Source organism: Dermacentor silvarum, chromosome 3 (assembly GCF_013339745.2).
Source record: "Dermacentor silvarum isolate Dsil-2018 chromosome 3, BIME_Dsil_1.4, whole genome shotgun sequence".
NCBI classification, from domain to species: Eukaryota; Metazoa; Arthropoda; class Arachnida; order Ixodida; family Ixodidae; genus Dermacentor; species Dermacentor silvarum.
This window is the reverse complement of record NC_051156.1, coordinates 128,279,668-128,304,185: the sequence shown is the minus strand read 5'-3', so window position 1 is coordinate 128,304,185 and position 24,518 is coordinate 128,279,668. Positions and strand designations below refer to the sequence as shown.

The 24,518-nt window shown below is 43.6% G+C and overlaps 1 protein-coding gene across 1 annotated transcript in view; it reads right to left on the bottom strand.

Annotated features, from left to right (window-relative positions):
- Positions 1–2,518: 2,518 nt before the first annotated feature.
- Positions 2,519–24,518, bottom strand: part of LOC119445770 (uncharacterized) — a 60,129-nt gene continuing 38,129 nt past the window's right edge. The window contains exons 7-12 of the mRNA XM_037710048.2: positions 23,529–23,613; positions 16,518–16,742; positions 11,209–11,267; positions 8,970–9,111; positions 3,244–3,414; positions 2,519–2,733 (exon numbers count right to left, since the gene is read on the bottom strand). Coding sequence (XP_037565976.2) covers positions 2,596–2,733; positions 3,244–3,414; positions 8,970–9,111; positions 11,209–11,267; positions 16,518–16,742; positions 23,529–23,613 — 820 coding nt within the window. The 3' untranslated portion in view covers positions 2,519–2,595. The remainder of the gene's footprint in view (positions 2,734–3,243; positions 3,415–8,969; positions 9,112–11,208; positions 11,268–16,517; positions 16,743–23,528; positions 23,614–24,518) is intronic.

The following is a 24,518-nucleotide window of genomic DNA, read 5'->3' as shown; positions in this document are numbered from 1 at the left end:
CCCGGGGAAGAGAGGGGTGTACATAACCGCGGAGGTGAGCTCTAACGCCAAACACGCCGTCATCATCATTCCGTCGTCATGTTTTCATTCTCTTCTTTCCTTTGCAATTATTCTTTCGTTGTCATGCAGTCGTCCTCATTCAACCATCTTTATTCTCTTGTCGGTACTCCATTGTCATTTCGTCATCATCACTCCACCATCATCACACCGTCATGATCATTCCGTCACTGTCAATCAGTCGCCGCCATTCTACCGTGACCGTACCATCGTAACTATGCTGTCGTCATTCCATCGTACTCATGCCTCCCATGTAACACAATTATCGTAGTACAGTCCTCAATATGCAGTCGTGGGCCTAGTATAATCGTAATGCCGTTGTGGTAGTTTCATCATCATCATTTTAGCTTCGTCATCCAATTTATTGAATATATATAACTTCAGTATTCGCTTACTGAACTTTATAAGCTAGGTATGTGGAGAAACATAACAAGAAACAGCCTAAGGAACCTTCAAACCGTTTCAATATAATTTTTATGTGGTTCTGGGCTGAATACGCTCACTTTAGTTCACTAACGCTGCGTTGTTGCAATCAAATAAATGTCACTTACTCCAAATTGAAGAAATAAAGACCCATTAGCTTGCTTTCAGCACTGTATAAAATATTTACCAGCATAGTTTCCAATAGGGTCAGGGCAACACTTGACATTAGCCAATGAAGAGAACAGGCTGGCTTCAGGAAGGGATATTCTACGATGGATCATATCCATGTCATCAATCAGGTAATAGAGAAATCTGCGGAATACAATCAACCTCTTTATATGAGTTTCATAGATTATAAAAATCATTTGATTCAGTAGAGATACCAGCAGTCATAAAGGAATTGCGTAATCAAGGAGTACAGGAGGCATACGTGAATATCTTGGCAAATATCTACAAGCATTGCACAGCAACCTTGGTTCTCCACAAGAAAAGTAGAATGTTACCTATCAAGAAAGGGGTCAGGCAATAAGATACACTGCCGTATTCAAGAACACAACTTAAGTTGAAGCCCATGCTTTACTTGATATGGGTGACGCCTGGCGTGAATGTGCCTAGGACACTCATTGCATTTTCTCCGGCGCGTTCACGACAGGCGCCTTATAATTCAGGTCAAGCATGGGCTTAAACTTAAGTTGCGTTCTTGAATACGGGCCACAATCTATCCAATGCTATTTATTCACTGCGTGCTTAGAAAAAGTATTAGGGCTCTTAGACTGGGAAGGCTTAGGATTCAGTATCAACGACGAATATCTCAGCAACCTTCGGTTTGCAGATGACAGTGTCCTATTCAGCAACAATGGGGACGAAATACAGCAAATGTTTGAAGACCTTAACCGAGAAAGTGTAAGAGTGGGGTTGAAGATTAATATGCAGAAGACAAAGATAATGTTCAATAGCCTGGCAAGGGAACAAGAATTGATCGCCAGTCTGCCTCTGGAGTCTGTAAAGCAGTACGTTTATCTAGGTCAATTACTCACAGGGGTCCCTGATCAAGAGAAAGAAATTTACAGAGGAATAAAAGTGGGTTGGAGTGCATGCGGCAGGCATGGCCAAATCTTGAATGGGAGCTTACTACTGTCGTTGAAAAGAAAAGTGTACAATCATTGCACTTCACCGGTGCTAACATATGGGGCAGAAACTTGGAGGTTAACAAAGAAGCTCGAGAACAAGTTAAGGGCCGCACAAAGAGCGATGGAAAGAAAAATATTGGATCTAACCTTAAGAGACAGGAAGAGAGCCGTGTGGAGCAGAGAGAAAACGGGGATAGCCGATATTCTAGTTGACATTATTAGGAAAAAATGGAGCTGGGCAAGGCATGTAATGCGCAGGATGGATAACCGGTGGACCATTAGAGTTACAGAATGGATACCAAGAGAAGGCGGGAAGCGCAGTCGTGGACAGCAGAAAACTAGGGGGGGGGGGGGGCGATGAAATTAGGAAATTTGCAGGCGCCAGTGGGGAATCAGCTAGCACACGACAGGGGTGATTGGAGGTCACAGGGAGAGGCTTTCGTCCTGCAGTAGACATAAATATAGGAATATGACGATGATGTCCGCAAATGACAGTCTTCTCAGCTGTTAATACATTTGAATGTGCTACAGGTTAAATCACAAGGAAAACATTCATGTACACTTCAGTATAGCAAAGAAAGACTCGAAAGAGTCACACTAAATTACACTGAAAGTGCGAACGTGGACTTGGTTTTACTTTAGTGAGCCATCTTTTCGAGAAAGCACGGGCTACTGGAGGAGTTGCAACAAGGAATGCTACTGTGTGCACATGATCGAGTGAGATCTGATCTTTAGCTTGGCGGCGAATGTACAACGTAGGAGCCACCAAAATTGTAAAAATGAACACGAAAATACATGCCACCATTCCTTCTACGTACTACTAATTACACATAGGCAATAGAAAAAGCCAGGTAGAACACATCTGTTTACTATGCAAAATCCTTACAGGGCGTCCATGCTGAAGCTTATTTTGCCAAGCAATGTCTCCGCGCTGACAGGAAATGAATCCGGGGTTTTCATGTATTGTAATGGCTGGTTCTCATCCTTACTTTAGCTGACTCCACATGCGCTTGATGACGTCGATGTTCGGTGCGTATATCTCTTCGAAGTATGGAAGCGTGGCCTTGACGCGCTCGTAGTAGCTGGTCAGCTTGGGGAACTTTTTTTCGTCCACGGAGTCGTTCTGAAAAGACAAGGCACAAGCAAGCCACCTCTGACGCTGCTCTTTGCACAAACAAATCAAATGACTGAATGGGATATTAGGCGGTCCTAGCAAAATACGCGCGCTCATTTCTGTGGGAACGAGACGCTTTCGATGGGAATACAGCTGCGTACAGTGGGTGGACATCACTTGTAAAATACAAAGACAAATACCCTAAAGGATGGCCTCCGCAATGCCCTAATTGGTAATGTACCGCACTCGTAACACGGATGATGTAGATTCAGCTTCCTCCTACGGAAAGCTGTCTTTTTGTCCACTTTCATTTCTCTTTCCCTTATCCTTTTAATACTTCAATTAGGCCTAATAAATAACGAACGCTGGGCTTCTTCTGACCTTATTGTCCGCTTTATCGATGTGATTGTATCAATGAAGGCATCAAGGCCCTTGAAACCCTTTCTCCTCGCTCATAACGTATGCAGTGATACGAACACACTAAAGTGGAACTGAGCATTGAGAGCTAATTAGGCTTACCTCGAGAGCAACAAGTACTTCGCCGACGAGGCATAGATCGGCAATGGTATATTCATCACCTACGGCGAACTTTGCTTCGCCGATGAGGTGCTCTAAGCCATTGATGACGTTTTGCTCGAAGTGATTCATTTCCTCTGTCGTTGGTTTAGACTGCTGAAGCAAACGAGGACGCTGCATACGAAGAAGTATTGTATAGTATTTGGTATCGATGCCAGGAACGTTTCGCGCGATGCGTTAGACAAGTGGGAAAGAGCGTGAACTACAAATCAAACTTAAAGATCATTTTAAATAAAAGAAATTAAAATCTGCTGTATATGAACAGGTTCTATTCAGGAGGTACTGAAAAATCCTTTTGCAACAAGTGCAAGCACAGGAATGCGCACCCGTGCGAAATTTCAAATGTTGGTGATTGGAAAACGAACTGAATGTATGCTATTCAGAAAGCTCGGAGCTAGCAGGGAATCTACAAACGGGACACTGTAGTAGTCAGAGAATCAAGTTTAGTAAAAAAAATTGTAGCATTAAACTATCATATAAAAATGAAAGAAAGGAATTATTTCAAGAAATATCGGCATTGTAAACAACTAGTTCCACAAATAACTGTCTTCCGATAACTATGGTGATGTTTGAACATAGCGTAATTCTCTTTTACGTTTTTACTGTCGTTAGTTGCATCTGTCCTTTAAACGAGCAACGGAATATTGATTCTTAATATTGAATTGCTTAAGGGAGACTGCGACACGTTACAACGAGTAAGTATGTCTGCGTTTAATTACCTTTACCACTTAACTCATGTCATGCGTTTTCAGTTTAGAAGACGCTTTACTATACGGTTTCTAATATTCCACATTTCTGGTAGCTAACGCGTGCAAATCGCCTTCATCTGCACGCAGCTCGACCCTAACCGCCATCGCTACAACGGGCTTTCTCTCAGATTAAACTTTTACGGTCTCCTAATTGCCTTTGCGAAAAGACAGAATGTTTTTTTTTTCCATCGCGTCTAAAAATGCCAAGCGATGACGTACGGAAAGAAGAATTCACGCAGCAACGGGGTACCGCGGTTACTACTGAAATTCTTATCAAATACAATGCTTCTGTTATCCCTGTAGAAAAGGCACATGAAAATATTGTCGTGTTAATTCTAGACTTATTCGCACAAAGAAAACCGAGCGAAAAAGCTTTAAGTATTCATGTAAGCTTTCTGGGTTTTTATCAGCTACCACTGGTAGTAAACGTTGTGAAACAGTTCACTGGAGGAGTCATTAGGCACGCTTGAAAGTGACAGCTAGCCGTAGAATGGTAGCATGAACGACCCTACTTATATATTTTGTCAGTAGGTGCGCTAGAAGTCAATGGTTAATAATGACATTGCAAAAAGGTGACCACGTTACACATCGCTTAAGTTAGGCCTGTGTTCATCTGCCGGGCCTGCCGGCCCAATGTATTACAAATCCTTAAATATATTGCGAAGCTTGATTATACTTTTATCATGCATATAAAAATGCCAAGATTCTGCGCCATGGTAACCTCGTAAAGCGTTTATGCTATCATATCTGCTGCGAGCATTATTGTCCAAGAATGATTATGCAGAGCACAACAGCTGGCTGATTCTCTGAGCTATTAAGGTCATTAAGATTTTCACAGTGGTGGCAAAGGATGTCGTTCCACATTGTCTTCAGTGAACCATGATTTTTTCATTTCCCTTTTGATGCAATATTACTTTATGCAATAATTATCATGATTTAATAACTAAATTGTTGTGTTTTACTTGGCATACTGACGACCTGTTGGGTCAGGGGACTCGCGAGTAATTTTGACCGCACGGAGTTCTTTAAACAGCACGCAATGCACGGTACACGAGCATTCTTGCATTTCGCTCAATGCAAATGCAAAGGCGTGGTTGGGCATTAACAATAACTGTTTCTGTGGGGAAATGAAGAGCGACTTTGTGAGAGTTATGTGGAAACACATTGAACAGCCCGGTCAGCCTCTCATGTGATCTGGTATTGTAGTCTTTAATTATTTCAATGACGAATTTAGTCAGTAGAAAAATATTTATATGCGTGATATTGATGACGTTGGCGCTTATATGCTTTGATGAGCAAGAGCCACTTGTCGAAGCATTGGTTCCAGCGACATTACATGTTCGATCACGTTGAGCATTAGAAGGTTCTGCCTTCCTGCGAACCTACATCTCTTTTGGGCAGCTAGTATTTGTCACATAGACATTGCAAAAATTAGATGGCACGGAACAAAAGAAAGCCCGAAGGGGTACCACAAAAGTAGACACAGACGCAAAATGTGTAACCTCTACATAGCTTTTCATTGAAGGCCGGCAAAAGAAATCAGCAGACAAGCAATTTTTCCGCTCTGAACTCAATTTCTGCCAAAGGAACATTCCCCATTTGGAAGATAACCACCTTCTGTTTGCTTGCAAACTTTTTCTTCAAATAAAGGCGCTCTGCCACGTGGGAAGAATGGACGCGAAGCCTGCGGTTACAAGGTTCTTGGATGAGATGTGGGATGGCTGTGGCAGTAGAATAATGTAATAACTAAAAATATAAAAACTTCGTGAGGAAGAATGTGAAAAAAATTGTTTGTTATCTGATTGGGTGAGTAATATAAACTGTCTGATATATAGCTACCAAAAGTGCTGTTAGTGTAACATGTGACTGAATCTTCTTTATAACGTACGCAATCTCCTTTCTGTATGGCATACATTTATGCATTTAAGGTACTGAAAATACATTGACACAATTTAGCGCTCTCACGCTCTCCATGTATGAGTAGGCCAGATTTAGGTTTACCCGATCCATGGCTTTTTATGTAGCTTTATGTTCACAGCTGTCGAAAGGTTGTTTTGTTTGTTTGTTGTTACGGAGTGGTGCAACATTTTACTATTTGAATTCATTCAGACAACTTTGGTGCATCATGCTGATGTTTGTTTTTACTGTGTGATATTCTATTGAGGTTGACTTGCGGTCAGCGTAATAATTTTTGACATGGTTTATAATAAAACAGTAATATTTTCGGCGCCCAGCATTCAGTGGGACAACGTACAAGCACCTACAACGTACAAGCACCCGCGCTTCGGCAGCGCGACATTTGAGATGACTTTAAAATGTAACGTTTCCTTAGAACATTTGTGAAATTCATTATTTGTATAGATAAATGAATAAATTGCCTGTAATGTGGCAGATTCTGTGTTACAGGCCTCCTGCTTTTCATACTCAAGTCATCTTAAAAATTATAGCTCGGGATTATTCAACGCAATATCAGGCGATAAGTTCAACAACTGATGTCACGAGTCAAATGACGCAGTGTCACCTACAAAATTTGAGCGAATTTTGCCCTCTTCCAACGTGCATAGCTGCTATGTCGGGCACTTAGTGGCAGCTATGTTGTAACAAACTCTGTAGTTCGTTCTCGTTGTGATGTCGTTGTCGGCACACACGCCGTTGGTGCTTTGGGCGTTGTTTCCATGAACCACATCTTTCTAGGCGAGTACATGCCATGTTGCACGCCATTGCAAGTTCTATGCCATCATTGTCATGCACGCCTCTTTTATGTCGCCGACAATGTTTTCTTGAGCATGCCGATAAAGAACTTCCTGCTGACCTGCCATCTTGTAAAGAACAAATCCTATGTGATACACATAACGTCATCGTCGTCCGCTACAATATTGCTTATCGTGGCCTCCGAAACACACCTCTCATAATCTGGGTCGAGCAGTAATCACCCAGCGCTCGACTCCTAAATGCATATTGCGGCAGTAACATGGTTTGGAATGATAGTCGTGGTGGTGGTGGAGAATTTTTTATTGTTCGCCCTATGGCAATGGTCAAGCTGGGGACGACGAGTTGATCTGACAACGACAAAAACACGTCGACGCTTAATGGAGTGGAAGTAAAGCCGGACGGAAGAACTATGCAAACTCTCTTTACACCACTTAACTGCTCTCGCCGTGAAAAGGAATCTCTTTGCTGGCTAGAATAACTAGTTTCTTCACAACAGAATGCTATTAAACCTAAAACACAAACCAAAGGCTCGCCGCTTCCTGCTTAATGCACACTATCTCGTTTCGTCACAAAAATCGGGGGTATTTAAAATACCAACTAACCAGTCAGCTCAGTCAGCGCGGTGCAGAGATTGCACAGTGTTCAGGCGGTACCGTGTTCGTACCCCTGAAAGTTGAGTTCACTCAACTTTCAACTGGGATAAAGATAGGAAAGAAGGTGAAAGTGCCAATTTGCATTCCCAGAGATGCGCCAGCAGTGGACTACGTTTTTAAATGCGACGACGCGTAGAGTGGAAGATGATGGAAGAGTTGACTCTGCAGCACAAGAGCAGCATTCAGGGCCAATCCCTGCACTTTGCGACCACTTATACCTCGCAGACCGGTGGACGTGTGGGGAACCTCGTTGGCAATTCACTTGGAATTATTTATTTAGAGAATGCTTGATGCAAGCCGGAAACCCACAATAGCTGCCGCCTCTATCGGTATGGTCGCGTTAAAAATTACACGAATAATTACTCTACGCTCAGAATAAATAAAGCTGAGGCTCTGAACCAAAATTACAGTAGGCAGCTACCCTATAAAGCTGAAAAAAAGTTGCTAAAGTACGTCTGGTAGGTACTCGTTCACGCAGTTTACCACTTTCACATTGGCTTATAAGAAGCCATTTCTAACGCTGGCATACAAGAAATATATAATCCAGGCATTAGGGACCGAAGAATCCATTTCTTCTTTGCGAGTATTCAACTTTCAATGGAGTTTCAAGTGAAGATTAACTATGACATACCACGTATTATCTGAAAATGACGTAGTCGCGATATTTCTTGGTTGCCCACTTGAGCGCAATTATCTCAATCTTTATTGAAATATTTCTAGAATTTTTTCACGGGTAATAAAATTACTGTAATCATTTCGTACTGTCAATATCTACAGCAAATTATAGTTTGGGAGTAAAACATCAATGAATATCTTGAACCCACGGGGTGGTCACATTTTGCCACGTCACAAAACATGCAAGGACTACCTGCTCGACTATTAGGATGTGTACTCTTTGAAAGTTGCTTGATTTACGTATTTGCGTGGGTCAGCGCGGAATAACCGGCATTTAAGCATCATGAGAAAAGCGCTTGCCTGAACCCGTTCTACGCTTGAGGTAACTAGTGCTCGAATGAAAGTTGATCTTGCTTCCACGTCGATGAGAAAGTTCAGAAGCGGGACAAACCCACTGCCATAACGAAAGAAGCACTAGTTATACGAGGACACCTAAAAATGAGGAATAAAGAATGGAAAAGGAACAAACATACATTAAGTGTGTATTAAACTACCACGTTGCTCGCACTTCAATCGTACTTCAGGCGGCCAGAATTGCTGACAGGTTTCTACTTGGAGAATGCTAAAACTTTGACTCGTGCTTTATTTTAACCAACAGAGTATAGTATTAAAAATGCATAAGCCCGCTAGAAAGTGGAAGCAATCTTGCATCAGGCAAGTTCCTCCACACTGCACGTAGTTTGCAGAAAGTTTTCGCTCTTATATGTGTTATTGTAAAGAACAAATAGTTGGTAAGTATAATATATGTGTGTACCTTTCTCTACTATAGCATGTCCATGTATATTTAGGGAGCTCGACGACAACTTTTCGAAAAGTTCATTAAAGGGCCAAGCACAAACCAGACTTCCCGCTCTAAATCCAACAGAGGCGAAACACTTACAAAGAAAGTGGCCACATTAGGGTGGATGTTTCCGGAAACGGCGGCCAGCACCTGGTCGATTCGGGCGCGGGTTTTGATGCAGTCCGGGTAGAGCTTGCACGTGGGCGCGTATTTTCGCAGCAGGTAGAAAGCTATGGCGTTGCTGAAGAGATGAGCATGAGGACGAAAGAAGGTGAAGTGATTGATTCTCTCAAGAGTCAAACCACATGTAGAGAGGCACGGTTCATATCTCTTCTTTTGCGCGGTTTCTTCCTGATGTTCTTAACTCATCAAAAAAAAAACGCAATTTCCTCTCCTGTTCTCCATAGTGCCCACCACGATGGGCGTGGGACCGGTCAGTTGCTGTAAACACGTCTTGTTTTTTTTTTCAGAGCAGCTCGTTCGTTGTACGATTCACCAGGGTTGAAACATCCTTCATGAAGGCTGCGTAACTTCATTGCATTCATCATACCGTCTACTGAGCTCGCAAAGTAAGCCACGTTACTTACCTACACATATGCCTTTTCGCTGAATTTGGCACATTGTAGCCACAACGCGAAGCTAGCTATGTAGCTTTATGCTACAGGACGAGTGAATGTCAACTTTTCCTATTTAATAAACTTTCATCCACCTTGCGGGCTTCCGCAGAACTGATCTGCGAAGGAAAACAGTGTCCTTGGACCTCCAAATATTAGGCAACAATCCCTTACATTTTTGCAAACAGCTATAAAGCAGGTACGAAGGCCACTTCCCGGCGTAATAGACACAAGGCAATGAAGAGAACAATGGCCCGTATTTACAAAAAAGGCCCTTACGCTAGATATCTTTGTAAGAGTACATGCCATACACTCGCGATGTTGGGCATATTATCCGCCACGGCGGCTGACCAATGGTAAACGGCACTTACGCGTACCAAAATGTTCGCGAATTCAGCCCCAGATGTCCATATATAATAATCAGATGTTACAATGCTCGTTTTTTAGGAATTCGCAATTAAAATGAAAAATTGATTGCTAGTGCTACGTACAGTACATGGAACTTTTTTTACATATAGCAGATAGAGAAGCTGGACACATAGCCAGTAGGGTACAGTTTGATGAGAAGAATGCCAACTCGTAACTTTTCACTATCCCAAGTTGGCACATTTTCGTTAGCGTGTCAGACGCGCGCATATCTTGTCGGAAATTGTCCCTTGAACCACTGAAGCCGTAGGTGCGCCTACCAATACAGTAAATGGGATCTACCGATAAGAACTCTATAGCTGAATTCTGGACCGACTATTCATCCAGACAGTTCTTTCATTAGGAGAGCTTGTCAAGTTCATGCAATTTCTCCATCAGCAGGACGGACACGATAAATAAATTTGAGAATGAGGGTGTCCTTAGAGTAATCTCGATTTGATTTGCTGTTATCAGATGATTTCAGGGGATAGAAACAGAAACTTAACAAAAATTACGGCAAAACCTATTTAACGATGGCTGTCACCGGTAATGAAAATAGCAATCGAGCATTGTATTAACAAGCCGAATTCCTGAAGTCACGTTTATTTAACACATGTAGTGGTAATTTTGAGATTTTTGTTGTTTCGGCACTATGCCACATACTCCGTTATCGCCCCACTTTGCAATGACACTCACTTGCCATGGTCGCGCATGAGCATGGAAACATGACGACAACTGTATGGAGCCGACGCAGTGACTATGGAACGACGAATAAAAAACGAGAGTAACGAAGAAAGTAACTGGAACACCAATGCATTTCTCGGCAAAGCTCGGGAATCAATATATCGAAACTGGTGCCATCCTGAGAATTCGTTCCAAGTGGATCCCCTTGCAAACTCAATGCCTAGAAGTTGTATATTGCAATATGGGTCATAAGGTAATTAGTTTAAAACGTTATTAGTGATGTTTTGCTAATTCACCAATTATGCATTTCAATTTTTCTTTGCAAGCAATATTCCGCCTCTTCGACTAGACCAGCTAATGAATTAGAATTGTGCTATCTGCCACAAGCAACCTTGCAACAATTCTGAAAGCATTCGCTGAAACACTCTGTATACTATCCGCGAAATCCGAACAATTCGTGCATAATAAAGAAAAACACGTGACGAAAAAAAAGTGACGTGATTGTCGCAAAATAAACATTGTGGCGCCAAGCGGGTTTCACTTCAATAAGAATTGAAGACAACACCCGTTTTCTATGAAAGCAAAGGAAACGAACAGCTTTAAAGGAACAGCTGTATAAAGAGTATAAAGTATACCTTTCGTAAATCACAAAACCATTATCGTCCATCATGGGCACCCTGTGAAATGGGTTGAGCTGTAAAGAAAACAAACGGTAGATCAGTCGTCCAAGCGACAAGAAGCAGCCATGGACGGACTAAAGGAACACTATGAAAGAAGCACTCGATGACAGTTTGAGCAATACATATGAAACACTATTCTGAGAAAACGTAATGTTACACCCCGAGTATAGTAATAGTGCCGAGTAAGTGGCGAGATTATGCACAAGGAAAATGCTCAGGCCACCGCGCTGTTAGTGCAATCCTCCCGAGTCTTCTTTACTAAAAACTTCAGTTGTTCTGGACCAGTTTAGCACCTGCCCCCTCTATTCGTATTTCTTGTCCCGCTCATTTAACCCTCCCGATGCAATTAAAATACTCCAGTTTCTTTGTTAAGCACCTGGTCTTTCTTATCACCATTGCAATCAAAATTACTAGCAGTGGTACCTGTTGACTCAGTGACGGCGGTGTCCGAATATTAAAAGTACGGCAATCAAGACATAACGGCACCTTTCACTGGACTATTTTCGCGTAGCATTGGCGGACAACCGAAAGTGTAGATGAGTTGCTATTCAGCTTCCTATGTGAGTGCACTGAGTAACGGTTATTAATCAATATTACCTCACATACTTGAACCGCGGAATTGAAGATGGTCAGTGGTCACGACTTAGTTTTATCAGGGATTCTAAACGTAACGGTCTGTTTTCAAACATGATTCTCCAAACCAGCGGTATAGAACACAATGGCGTCTCTTTTTTTTCTATACTGAAGAAAGCATTTATTGCTCAGAGAACTGCGCGATAAGCCAGGTGTTTCGTAATGGCAAACATGTTAAATTTAACAGCCTTCAGTGACTAGGACCTACACCTTTAAACTCAGCTATTGTGAAAGCAGCATGCCCTCACAGTGAACGCAGCGACATTCTCAAAACATGTTCTCTGCGATGCACGCAACGTCAGTGTCGCCTGTAGCGGTATCCAAAGTACAGGCGCAGGACGCCACCACTCTCAGAGGCTGTGTGGGCGCGATAACTACCAAGCGCGTCTATTTCCCAACTACACAACGCAGCAGGGGTATGAGTTCGAATCCCCGTAGCTGTGGTGGCCAGCGCAATTTTCTGTACTTGGCTCCACCAAGAGAATGGATGAAGCTGATGATTAAGGGGCTGTCCTGATCTGCGGCGTCACGCACGCTTGTCCATGACTGACTTGACGATGGCGCCGACGCTCGCGTGCATGCAAGTGAAATTGTATAGCGTTTAAAGTGCCAAAGTAACGTACGAACAGGGACAGTTATATACCTGTGCACATTAATCTCAAGCTCACGACCGTTATTGCATTTCGCTTCAATCGGAACGCGTACACAGCAGCACACTGATGCTCGGGCCGCTAAGTCACTTCGGCGTATGTCGGCGTAACGAATAGCAAAGACAGACAAATGGATACGGATAGGAAAGCCCGTTTGGAGCTTTACACTGATCTCGCATAAGGCCATCAGAGAAAGTCGCAGCAACGGCAACTGGAAGATAATGTTTCAGAAAGCCGAGAAACATTGCGAGCCGAGATCATGGAGGCTCGGTTCTTTGTTCAGCGTGGCATATGAAGAAAACTAAGGACGGAAAACAGGGGAGAGGAGGTGAGAGAGAAATACAGCTTGTTGCGGCGTGTCTTTTATAGCTGGGCTACACATTCCGACCAGCGTCCGATATGCATAAATGAACACACACAGCACCTATCGCGCAACTGTAGAACAGGCTGTCATTTCGGTGACATGATATTAGCAGTATGTTTTCTGTTTAAATCTGAGTCAGTGCCTTGACGAGTAAGGTATATATTATCGTGCATGCGAGTAGATGTACAGCTCACGTCACTCGAGGCACGCAGTAGGAAAATAAAGAACGCGAGTTTCGCTGCGTGATATAATAGAAGAATAAAAGCATATTCTTGCAGTGGGACAACGCTGGAAATGCTGCAGCAACGGAAACTCGACAGACAAGCAAGCGGAAACCACAGATGGCAGTGCAACATAGCACTGAGTGCAGAAAAAAACGTTTTCACTCTGAAGGAATGCGTTCTCATCATTTTTGTTAGTCTTGATATCACGAGCTGCACTAGACTAGCAATGTGCTATACTACATGCCACGGAGAGTACTTCTAATATCAGATTGCGTACTATTTGTCGTGTCCGGTGCTCATTTGCGTTTTCTTGTTGCAAGCGAACCTTGCTAGTTAAGCCAGTTGGTGCCTTTAGTGTTTAACGTAGGCAGAATTACCCGACCAACTTAAGACTGTTAAAATTAAAACTTGGCGTCAACCTGTCTGTTCATTTCTTCCATATGTTCTGCAATAAAGCAAACTGATTGCCCCTTGTTCAACCATTGCGATTCAGTTTATTAACGTAAACCCACACTTCGACTGCATTTTTACCAAATACGCGTGATTGTGCATGCATGCCCCAGTCCTATAACGCATATACATAAGAAGCCAAACAAAGTTATGAAAAAAGAATATGGGCGTGAAAGCCACACACTCAGCAGAACGCAGAAGGTTGTCTTTTCTTTGTATGTTTCATTTATCGCACTCAGCTCTCACGCCTAAACGCCAAAGACATTGCACTCCACAAATTGCCCCATAGCCACAAATCGCCCCACAATGAATACCATTGGTGAAAGTCAGTTCCTTTGCCTGACCATTTCTTGAGGTGTATTATTCCGCTTTCCTTGCGAAGAATTAGGGCTGTACTGGAATCTATAAATATTTACTAAGGTATTCCGGATATGCTTCCGGTGCTACGCCACTACGCAGTGCCTCCATGACTACTATTGTCTGAATCGAACTGAATCGGAAGCCTTGTCAGAATATGTAAAAGCCATATACAGAGGTCGCCGCATAACATAGCCAACATATGCAAGCTTGGTTCACCGCTACGGGACGAATGTAATACATTGTCACGTTCCTGTGCATGTACCAAGCCAATGGCGAAAAGCTGAAATGGCAACAAGAAGTGGCCTTGACTGAAGGAGTTACAACTCATTTGTCTAGGCTGCTAGTGCCTGAGCGTCTCTATCACTCAGAACGGCGGCCGAAAACCACTTGTACACGTAAAATCTTGTACATTTTGTGTATATATATTAACATGTTCGACAAAATAAATCAGTTGTCCGTCAGCGCTCGTATCGTCTCTTCCACTGTCATTCGTGCGGGTAGCGCTGCCCATCCCTAAGAACATGTCCGTTACTTGTTCTCGAGGCTTCTTTGGTATCCTCCAAGTTTCTGTCCCACATATTAGCATCGGTAGAATGCAATAATTATACACTTTTCTTTTCAACGACAGTGGTTAGCTCCTAGTCATGACTTGGCAATGCCTGTCGCATGCACTCCAACTCAATTTTATTCTTCTCTAAATTTTCTTATCATGATCAGGGTCCGCTGTGAGTAATCGACCTAGATAAACGTACTCCTTTACTGACTCTAGAGGCTGACTGGCAATCCTCAATTCTTGTTGCCTTGCCAGGCTATAGAGCATTATTATTTTTCTGTATGGTAATCTTCACACTCTTACACTTTTCCGGTTAAGGTCCTCAATTATTTGTTGTAATGCCTCCCCATTGTTGCTGAATAGGGCAATGTCATCTGCAAACCGAAGGTTGCTGAGATATTTGCCGTTGATCCTCACTCCTAAGCCTTCCCAGTCTAAGAGCTTGAATACTTCTTCTAAGCATGCATTGAATAGCTTTAGAGAGATTGTGTCTCCTTGCCTGACCCCTTTCCTTACAGGTAACTTTCTACTTTTCTTGTGGAGAATCAAGGTAGCTGTGGAATCTTTGAAGATATTTGCGAAGATATTCACATATGCCTCTTGTGCTCCTTGATTACGCAATGCCTCTATGACTGCTGGTATCTCTACTGAATCAAATGCATTTTCATAATATATGAAAGCCATATAGAGAGGCTGATTGTACTCCGCAGATTTCTGGATTACCTGATTGATGATATGAATATGATCCATTGTAGAATATCCCTTCCTGAAGCCAGCCTGTTCACTTGGTTTACTGAAGTGTACTGTTGCCCTGATTTTATTGGTATTTATTTTGGTGAATATTTTATACAATACTGAAAGTAAGTTAATGGGTCTACAATTCTTCAATTCTTGTACGTCTCCCTTCCTAAAGATTAGTATAATTTTGACGTTCTTGCAGCTCTCTCGTACACTTGAAGTCGTGAGGCATTGCGTATGCAGGGACCGCAAGCTTTTCAAGCATATCTCCTTCATATTTCATTAAATCGGCTGTTATTCTATCTTCTCCAGCAGCTTTTCCTCTGGTCATGTCTTACAAGGGCCTCCTAACTTGATCGCGTTTTATAGAAGGAGCCTCTGTATAATGTTCATCAGTACTTCGAATGGAAGTCTCTTGGCTGCCCTGGTAACTGTACAGATCAGTATAGAATTCTTCCACTGGTTTAACTATGTCATTGAAATTGCTGATGATATTACCCTGCTTATCTTTCAGTGCATTGCTGCGTATCCACGTGTAAAAATGTCTGTGGAATAGGCACTCGTGTGCTTTTTTATAAGTACCAATACTAATATCCATAACGTATCATTACTAGAAGCCAGAGTGCCTGTAGCTGAAACATTTCTTTTTGTATTTGTAAACTGCTAAGCTTGCTTCACGCATCATGTTGTACGCAAGCATATTGTTATACACAAGCGTTGCTGATTACAAATATTTATATCGTTCTGTTAAAGCATCGAGTAATGAGTGAAGTTTGGCCGGCTGAAGTCCCTACTCTTCATTTGGACTTATCGCTGTAAGCGCTTAACAAATTTGTGCATAGACGAAATCATTTTACATCGTAAAATAATTGCCGAATTCCAGAACAGACGCTCTGGCGTCCTATAAGCTTGTACATAATTTTTCTTAGTCCCAAAGTGGTCGCGATAACAAACACTGGTCAGGTAAGAAGCGTAGTAAAACCCTGCGGTAATTCCACAAGATACCATACGAACGGAGCAACCATTAACCTACAGGTGGAGAAATGCGTTAGGTTTTGCGTAGGAGTGACAAGATTTCTTGGCTCAGAAAGTTTGCTAAAAGCTGTCGCAGATTCACAGACAAGAAAGCTATTTTCCAACCTCATAATATTTCAAGCGGTCTCGTAGATATCAGGTCACATTTAGAAAGGAAAAAACGTCCCCTGCAGCAAACGAGCTGGCACGTGAGTTTTTAAAATTTGTCAGAGTGCTCGGTTGAAAAGTGGCCACAAAAAGCGGCACACTATACGGACCTTCAGGAACTCTTCGGCTAGATGATCTCCATTTTTCAACCTGATGTTCTTCAGGGTTATTTCGATGCCTATTTCCTTGGCTAAGGACCGAATAAAGGAGCACGGTGGGCTGCCTACAACGTTGTACAGGACGACGGGCATCGTGGTCGTAGTGGAAAAAGCTCTGCCTTCGCAACTAAACGCCAGCAGTGAAATAGTGCCAGTGATACCGAGTGCGTTTTCTCTCTAGCCTGCAGCTGCGACAAATGCTGATAAATGGCGATAGGACTTGAGGTCAAGCAATCCCCAGTGTCGGCGTCATGTGCTCCTATCGGCGGGCCAGCTAATTGAATTCTGGGTATGTCCTGTCATGAATGTCTATACTTGTCAGGTATGTCCTCTCACAGCGGACAGCAATTTTTGTAGCCTCCTTATTGAAAGAGGGGAGAGCGGCGTTTGAACGAAACATGCAGCCTAGCAGAACAGTATATGGTATGCCGCCTATAAGCCACGTCATGGATGTCACTAGTTTAAAAAAAATGTGCTACACCACTGGATGGCAGGATGTAATTACTTTTTTTGTCCACGAATAAAAAAAATGATGGACTTGTCATATAAGAGCTGGTGCTTTTATAACTACTGAAAACGTTCTGTTTTTATACTATTGATATAATCAATATATGTACCCACACTTGTTGCGTGCGGCAGCAAAAGTGGGGTTTCGCTAACGAGGCTGCTGTGGCGCCTATGGTAAGGCAGAATGGCAGTGTGCATTGAGCACTGGATCTTCCCAAACAAATCAGCAAGCAAGCGCAAATGTTACCTGTGCGCTGACATTCTCGGTCACTTAGAAATTCAGTGTCGGTGTGTTTCATTATTTTGTCGTAACATCTCATTTTTTCTGACCTGTCGTTGCTTTCATCACGAGCCTAATCAACGTTTAGAGTTTAATTTTTACTTGAATGCGCGAACCACTGATGACTCATCTTGAGAAAAAAATCGGTTTCTCGTTGAAAATCACTGGTAACATCTGTTTTGGCGAACACGTGTTTCGGTGAACGGTTTGGTCGTGCTATGACACACGGGACCATATTTCTTTTTTCACGGACCACATCACAAATTTGTTTAACTTGTTGTCTAAGCATAAAATCAACTCATCGTCACATGAAAACGTTTCAACGCACAATAAAACGTGAACGCACGTTCCTATGCCATGCACATTAGAGAAATTCTAAAAAGAAAGAAATAGATTATTATTTGGCTGTATACCAGACGGCCCAAAGCAAACCTACCTATATGAAGTATTTCCTTCGATACCCTTAAACATCTTAAAACGGTGCTATATGGCATACTGGCATTCACGGTTCTGATACTTGGAACTGGCAATGCAGCGCTTTTTTTAGAGAGAGAGGCACAGGTTATCTTAGCTTCTGCTTAGTCCCTCATAATGAAAGACCTATCATCCAGATTTACACTGGCAACCGTGTGTCCGTTCACTGCCTTAGACAACGTATACTGGCGGCTTAGATTTGGCCTTAAGACACCTGAAGCCTACCACCTCCTATTCTGTGAACTAAACTGTGTCACCTCAAGAATTTTTTTCGAAGGGAAAGAAATATTTACATGAAATTCACACGTTGAAATGTATGCTGCACTCAAGCTTAGTTAAGCGGGTAAATAAAGGCAATGCTGGGCGCTGCAGTGCAAGACAATCCCCGTCACATTTATTAAGGAACCGCTGGCGACCGATCGGCATGGCATATTTGACCTTGCATGCCAACTGGCTCGTGTTCAGTGGTCTAGGTTTTTAATGCAAAAGCATTATATGCCCCATAAAGCGGAAAATTCGCCGTTGTTGTGGCCATGCCGTGGTCCGAAAAGGCTACGAAGCCACGACCATTGCTGGGGAGTCCAACCCTCGAAGTATTGCGTTGATTAGGTTAATGTAGTTAATGAAGTCACTCGAACGCACGACCTTTGTTGAGAGTTGGACCCTCGACCATTTGTGGGACTCAAACCCACTACCTTGGGGGTTAAATGAGGCGAACCCGCCGTGGTTGCTTAATTAGTGACTATGGTGTTTGGCTGCTAAGTACAAGGTCGCGGAATCAAATTCCGGCCACGGCGGCCACATTTCGATGAGGGAGAAATGCAAAAACAACCGTGTACTTAGATTTAGGTGCACGGTAATGTACCTCAAATAGTCCAGCTTATTCCGTAGTCACCCACTACGGCGTGTCTCATATTCATTTCGCTGTTTTTGCGCGTATAAAACCCCATAATTTCATTGAAATAGGTCTAGGTTAACTAAGGCACCATTAATAAAGGTAGAGTTAATAAAGCACTCAAACACACGACCTTTGGGGGAGTAGAAACCACGACCTTCGGTGTTAATTAAGGCGAAGGTAATTAACACAAGGTAATTACGGTACAATTATTTAGGCACTGGCACCCACGATCTTTCTTGGGAGTCGAACACACAGCCTTGCGTTGTGTGCACGTTGTGGCGAATATCATTGCTCACGTCGTGTAGCGCTTCTGCTGACGTGGCTGCTCGAGTCACGTGACTCCACCAGTGGCGCCACCGGACGTCGCCGCACTTCTGGGTCCGTATTCAGGAAAACTTTCTTTCGCAAAAACTGTTGATAAAAACTGATGCTAGCCAATCCTGATACTTAACACATTGTTAACGAAGGCGGCTGGCCAATCGAGAACAGCGCTTATGAACAAAAAGCTTTGTGAATTCGACTCCTGGTGACATGGCCGCAATGCTTTCGCATTCATCCACGTAGGGTTATTTATGTACCCCTGGGATTTTTTTCTCTATCCTTTGATGCACACTACATCATCAGCGATTCAAAAACGGCCATTCGCAACTACACAAGAGGACTCATAGCACCCCAAGCACCGAAAATACTCTCTGACACTCCCGCCTCAAGGCAACGCCGCGTACAGATCATCTGGGCCCCTGGTCATTCGGGTCTGGCTGGAAACGAAGCCGCCCACGATGCCGCCCGAGCTCTCGCACACCAGGCGCATCATCCGTCTCCTGCGTCTTCCGGTCCTGATGAGCCCTTAGTTCTGCACCGCGGACACGCGCGCGACCGCATGGTCGCATTCAGAGAAATCCTCCTCCACTACTGCAGAGCGCGATTACGCTACCCACCAGCACACAAAACACTGAATAAATCACAATCCACCTCTTGGCGACTACTTGAGACGCGAACTTTCCCAAACCCCGTGCTATACCATCGAATTTACCCCGATGCATACTCCCCACTCTGCAAAGCCTGCGAGGCCCGCGCTGACCTCGATCACATCATCTGGGCATGCCCGAAAGCTACACCCACCAACACTCACGGTACTAACACTACACACATCATAACTACGGCCGAGCAGTGGGAGACTTTGCTGCTCAGCTTGGACCCAGAAGAGCAACTCTGGGGCGTCCGGATGGCCGAAGACGCCGCCAGAAAGCAAGGGCTGGCCACCGTCTGAGGAAGGGGAGGCCTGGAGGTTAGTCTCCCAACCCCCGCCGCCCCCAGACCCCATCATGGACACAATAAAGTTTTATCTCTCTCTCTCTCTCTATCATTTGATGCACTTTTGTATGTTACCACGAGAGGTGCTGCTAAAATGTCTAGCCTTATAGTTAAAGGCATTTACAAGAGATTTATAGATTGTAGAAAAATTGTAATGGCACTGTCCACAGCATCTACTACGCAAACGTCATTGCTCGTAGACTTATTTCTGAGGCGCTCAAGGCTAGTTAGGGGAACGTCCACTGGAAATCTTAAGCGCCGAAAACTGTGCCAGTTTCGCGAAGCATTAACAGAGACAGCAATGTTGCGCCATGTTGGCGCGCTTCAGCACGCGAGGCGATTTCTGCTTTGTCGAATGAACAGCAGCCTGCCAGGCGTGTCACAATGATGACGATGATTTATTGGCATCCCCTTTCAAACGGGGTTGTGACAAATAGTCACCCACCTGCTTGAGTTACTTCACATTCCATTAGAATGTGATGAGTGGTCTGCGCATTTTTGCTGTAGCATGCACATGCCTAATCTAGTTGCAAATATTTGCCCCGTAATGTTTTTGTTCTTAGGCAAGCGGCCCGATCCTCAACGAGTAAGGTTCTGCCGTTTATGTTATCGTACACATTTTCCTTTTAATATCTTTCTTCTCATTCTTGTAAATCTAAATGGTCTTGTTTTCTATTGTTTGCATCCAATTCAATGTCTCTGGTTTGACCTGATGGTCCCCGAGTGGGCCTAGCCAGGTGACGTCGACTTTACTCGCGTCTATCGTGGACCAAATAAAGTTCACTCACTCACTCACTCACTCACTCACTCACTCACTCACTACTCTGCTTCTCTCACTTTAATTTTGGTGACTTCAGGTTGTCTATTTGCACTTTCAATTACCCTGTACTTCGCTGCCGACTTTCTTGACCTTTTTCTCTATTCTGTGTCCATGATTTTCAGGTAGAGACACTTCTGCACTTTAGCCACCCATTAATGCTATCCATGTTCCTGTGTCCTTGTTCAAAGCTACGTTCACTGACAAAGATGGTAGCAGCGCCTCCTATGGTAAGCTTCAAAAAAAGAATACTTCTTTGGCTGCCTGTATCTATCACGGCTCACTTAAGGCATGGTTAAGTGTCAGAAACTGCTCACGCTCTAAAAGTCTAGAGAATGACTAGCTCTTCCATCTTGTCTTTCTTACAGTCCGATAAAGCAGCATCATATGCTCTCTAAGCTTGAGAAGTTGGGAATATCCTTTTCTGGCCGTATGAGTACAAAGTCATGTGTGTCTTCTTTTGCAGGTGCATCAAGTGATGCATCGCCGCCATTCATTTCATTGATGACCCTTCATAGTGCAGCAAAAGGAGCGGGATTCACGCAAAGAATGTCTCTTTCCATCGCTCGACATCACGAATGGAGATTCCTGTGTACTGTGAGATATGTTCTATATAAGAACAGCGCCGTCGAAGGCTGTCGTTCGATGGTTCAAAAGACTGACAACGTTGGTGTTCTCTCTCGACGGCATTCAGACCGACTTGATAAGGCGGGCATATCGACATGCTTCTCTTTTCTGTCAATTAAGGGCTGAGTTTTCTCTTGGCTCTCCACTTTAATTTGGATAAAGTATATTAATGTTGGGAGCCTGGCGTCAGCTGAGACAGTGAAATAGGCGGTTTGGTTCGTTGCGGTTTGGTTTGTTTGCGGGCAATAGTAGATAACGGCAATATCAGAGGGAAGACTGCGAGCAGTGGCGCCGCCGAATATTTTTTTGCGCGTTGGGGAGGGGGACGGGAGGGGTGATAGGAGGGACTAGCCAAGACCCTATTGACCCTTTTCGTGGCGATCCTGTGGGCGCTGCCATGCTTGATCTCGTGGTGACGTGTCCATTGCTTACCGCAGCTGTCTCCGTTGTCTCCATGTTTACAATGAATGTACATGACGCCCGGTGCGGCTTAGGAAACCTCTGTTTCGTGAGATATCGTAGACGCTGACTTTGTGGTCGGCACAAAGCTTTCGCCACAGCTTCAGAGGACATGTAAAAGCGCTTTCGAAGCTCATTAAATTTTGTCCAAACGGCGCAAGCTGCGTATATGGTGCTTGTTCTAAAAACCAAGCTGAAACTTTATTCCAAGCTATTGAAGCTTCCCCCTTAGAAATTTAAACAGAATCAGTGTGGTTTGCTCCTCATCCTTTATTTGGCAAATACTTAGAAGGAGCGGCTTGTGACGTTTCCGACTCAGTGAAGTTCATCGGTGCGGCCACTATCTGATTATTTTGTGCTAATCACTCGCGGGTGTGCTCAGTTGTACTAGATTTGTTCGTGCTGCACAGAGGGCTTGGAGTGTAGCTGTTATTTTCTTTGTAATAGCTTGTAGCAAATACGACGTATCGCTGGTTACTCGCTTACTCCTGTAGACCGTCACGACACATTCTGCTTCGACCATCCGTGCGTTGTCGAGTAGTAACTGTTACACTTGCTTTGGTGCATTGATTCAAATGTGCGCCCATTCACATATGCTTAATACATTGGCGATAGAGTGTACGTAAGTTTGCGTGCGAGTTATGGTAGATGTGTGTAGATAAGGTGCGCGAAACCTACTATGCCAGGAAGCAGCACTATTCCCTTTATTATTGCTTAACGAGCGGTACTCACTCTTGCCGACGTTCCGGGGTTGAAGTCTTTGGAGATGTAACGCTGACATAAATATTTGTAAATTTTTGTGAAACGCGATTTTTTTCTTTTTTATCCACAAAGAAAGTCGTACAATGAGAAGGGCCAGCAACAGAGGCTATCCGTATGTAGAAACGGTCCGTGATACATAATCATTTCATTCCCTAATATACCAGTCACTATTTTTGCAGCCAACTACTGCAGACGTCTTCAATCCACTGCTCCACATTTTGCAGCATGAATGGAGCACTGTGCGTGAGCCAAAAACCAGTTGCATTTCCGACAGCTGATTGCACGAAACAAGGCAGAATCGGTAATGGTGTCGTATTCGTGCGCTTTCGCGATAACACTTACAAATTACAGCGATATCACTTCATTCCGAATGCGTAGGCTCTATTCCATCCATCTGCGCATCGCAAGATTCTTAGTTCCGCACGTGCTACAAAAAAGTGTGCAGAACCATTACAATAACAACATCGACAACGACAATAATATTAGGAACACTAATAGTTAACGTGGTTGAGATGTTTCAGAAGTAGCTTGCTGAAAAGCACACAAACAATATATTTTATCTCGAAGAGAGTGTGCCCCCCCCCCCCCCCCTAAGGTCTAGCTTATTGAATAAAAAAAAGCCTTTAACCAATGCATTGTGCAGAACAAGCGAAGTGGAGAAGGAGAAAATACTGGAAAATTTGTTTCGCTTGTACCAGCTTCCCAACCAAACATTCAGGTGTAGCACTTCGGCAAAGAAAGCATTGATTGCCTGAACTGATCCTATACGGATAACGCACAATCCGTTAATTTATAACTTCATATATTTCTGTCATTGCGGCCGACCTTGATGTATTCATCCCTGAGGTGCTCCTTGTTGCAAGCGTCCAAGTTCTTAGCATTCAACTCAATACCCAAACGCTTTGCAAGCCTGCGCACATAGTTGCAGGGTGGGCTCATATTTATGTTGTACATAGTGATGGTCAAGACTCAGATCTAATGTATGTGCGAAGCTCCTTCAAACACACACCGAGACTGACTGGTGCGAGAGAATCATGGCGAAGGATATCTAAAGGCCAGAATCCCAGGGATACCGCCAGCTTAGCACCTGAATGGCTTTGTTACTAAATACCTTGAAAACAGCACATGTACACAGGAGAGATGGAACAATGGGGAAGCGGGCGCTTACCGCTGTCAGTGCTTGCAAAATGTGTAGGTGCTTAGGCTGGAAACATGCCAATCGCGCAGTACAAAACGTCTAGTGGTATGCATTAGGTGAAACTGCGCATATATATAGGAAAGGGAAAGCACTGAACCCGAGCCACACCGGTGTTTACCGGTAACAATGCTTCAATTAATAAAAATTCTAGAAGAACAACCAAAGTGTATAGCTGCTTAGGGTGCAAACATGGCGATCGCGCAGTGCAACATGCTTGTTTAAGAGCATCATGCGAAACCGAGCATAGGCCTCCGCGCAAACAGAGGAAACGGAAAGCACTAAACCAGGGCCATCAAAATTAGGTGTTTGGAAGTATGGTATGGTCCTTGTCAAAGGCATTGTTCTGTATAGCTCATACTAGACAACTTTTGATGCAAAAAGTTCCCGTTACGTTTTGTGAAAATTAATAATTGTTGCGGCAACTCCACAAAGCCAATCACTAAAATTGCTTGTTCTGGCTGGTGATCTTGTGAGTACTGGCCCTGTACACATGCTTCCCATCGGATTCGGCTCATTCAACCAACCAGACTTTTGTGTCATGCGTGCTACGATTCTTTCCAAATTATCATTGCTGGCACAAATGATCCCTGCTGGCCACGGTGTAAAAAGGAAGGTGA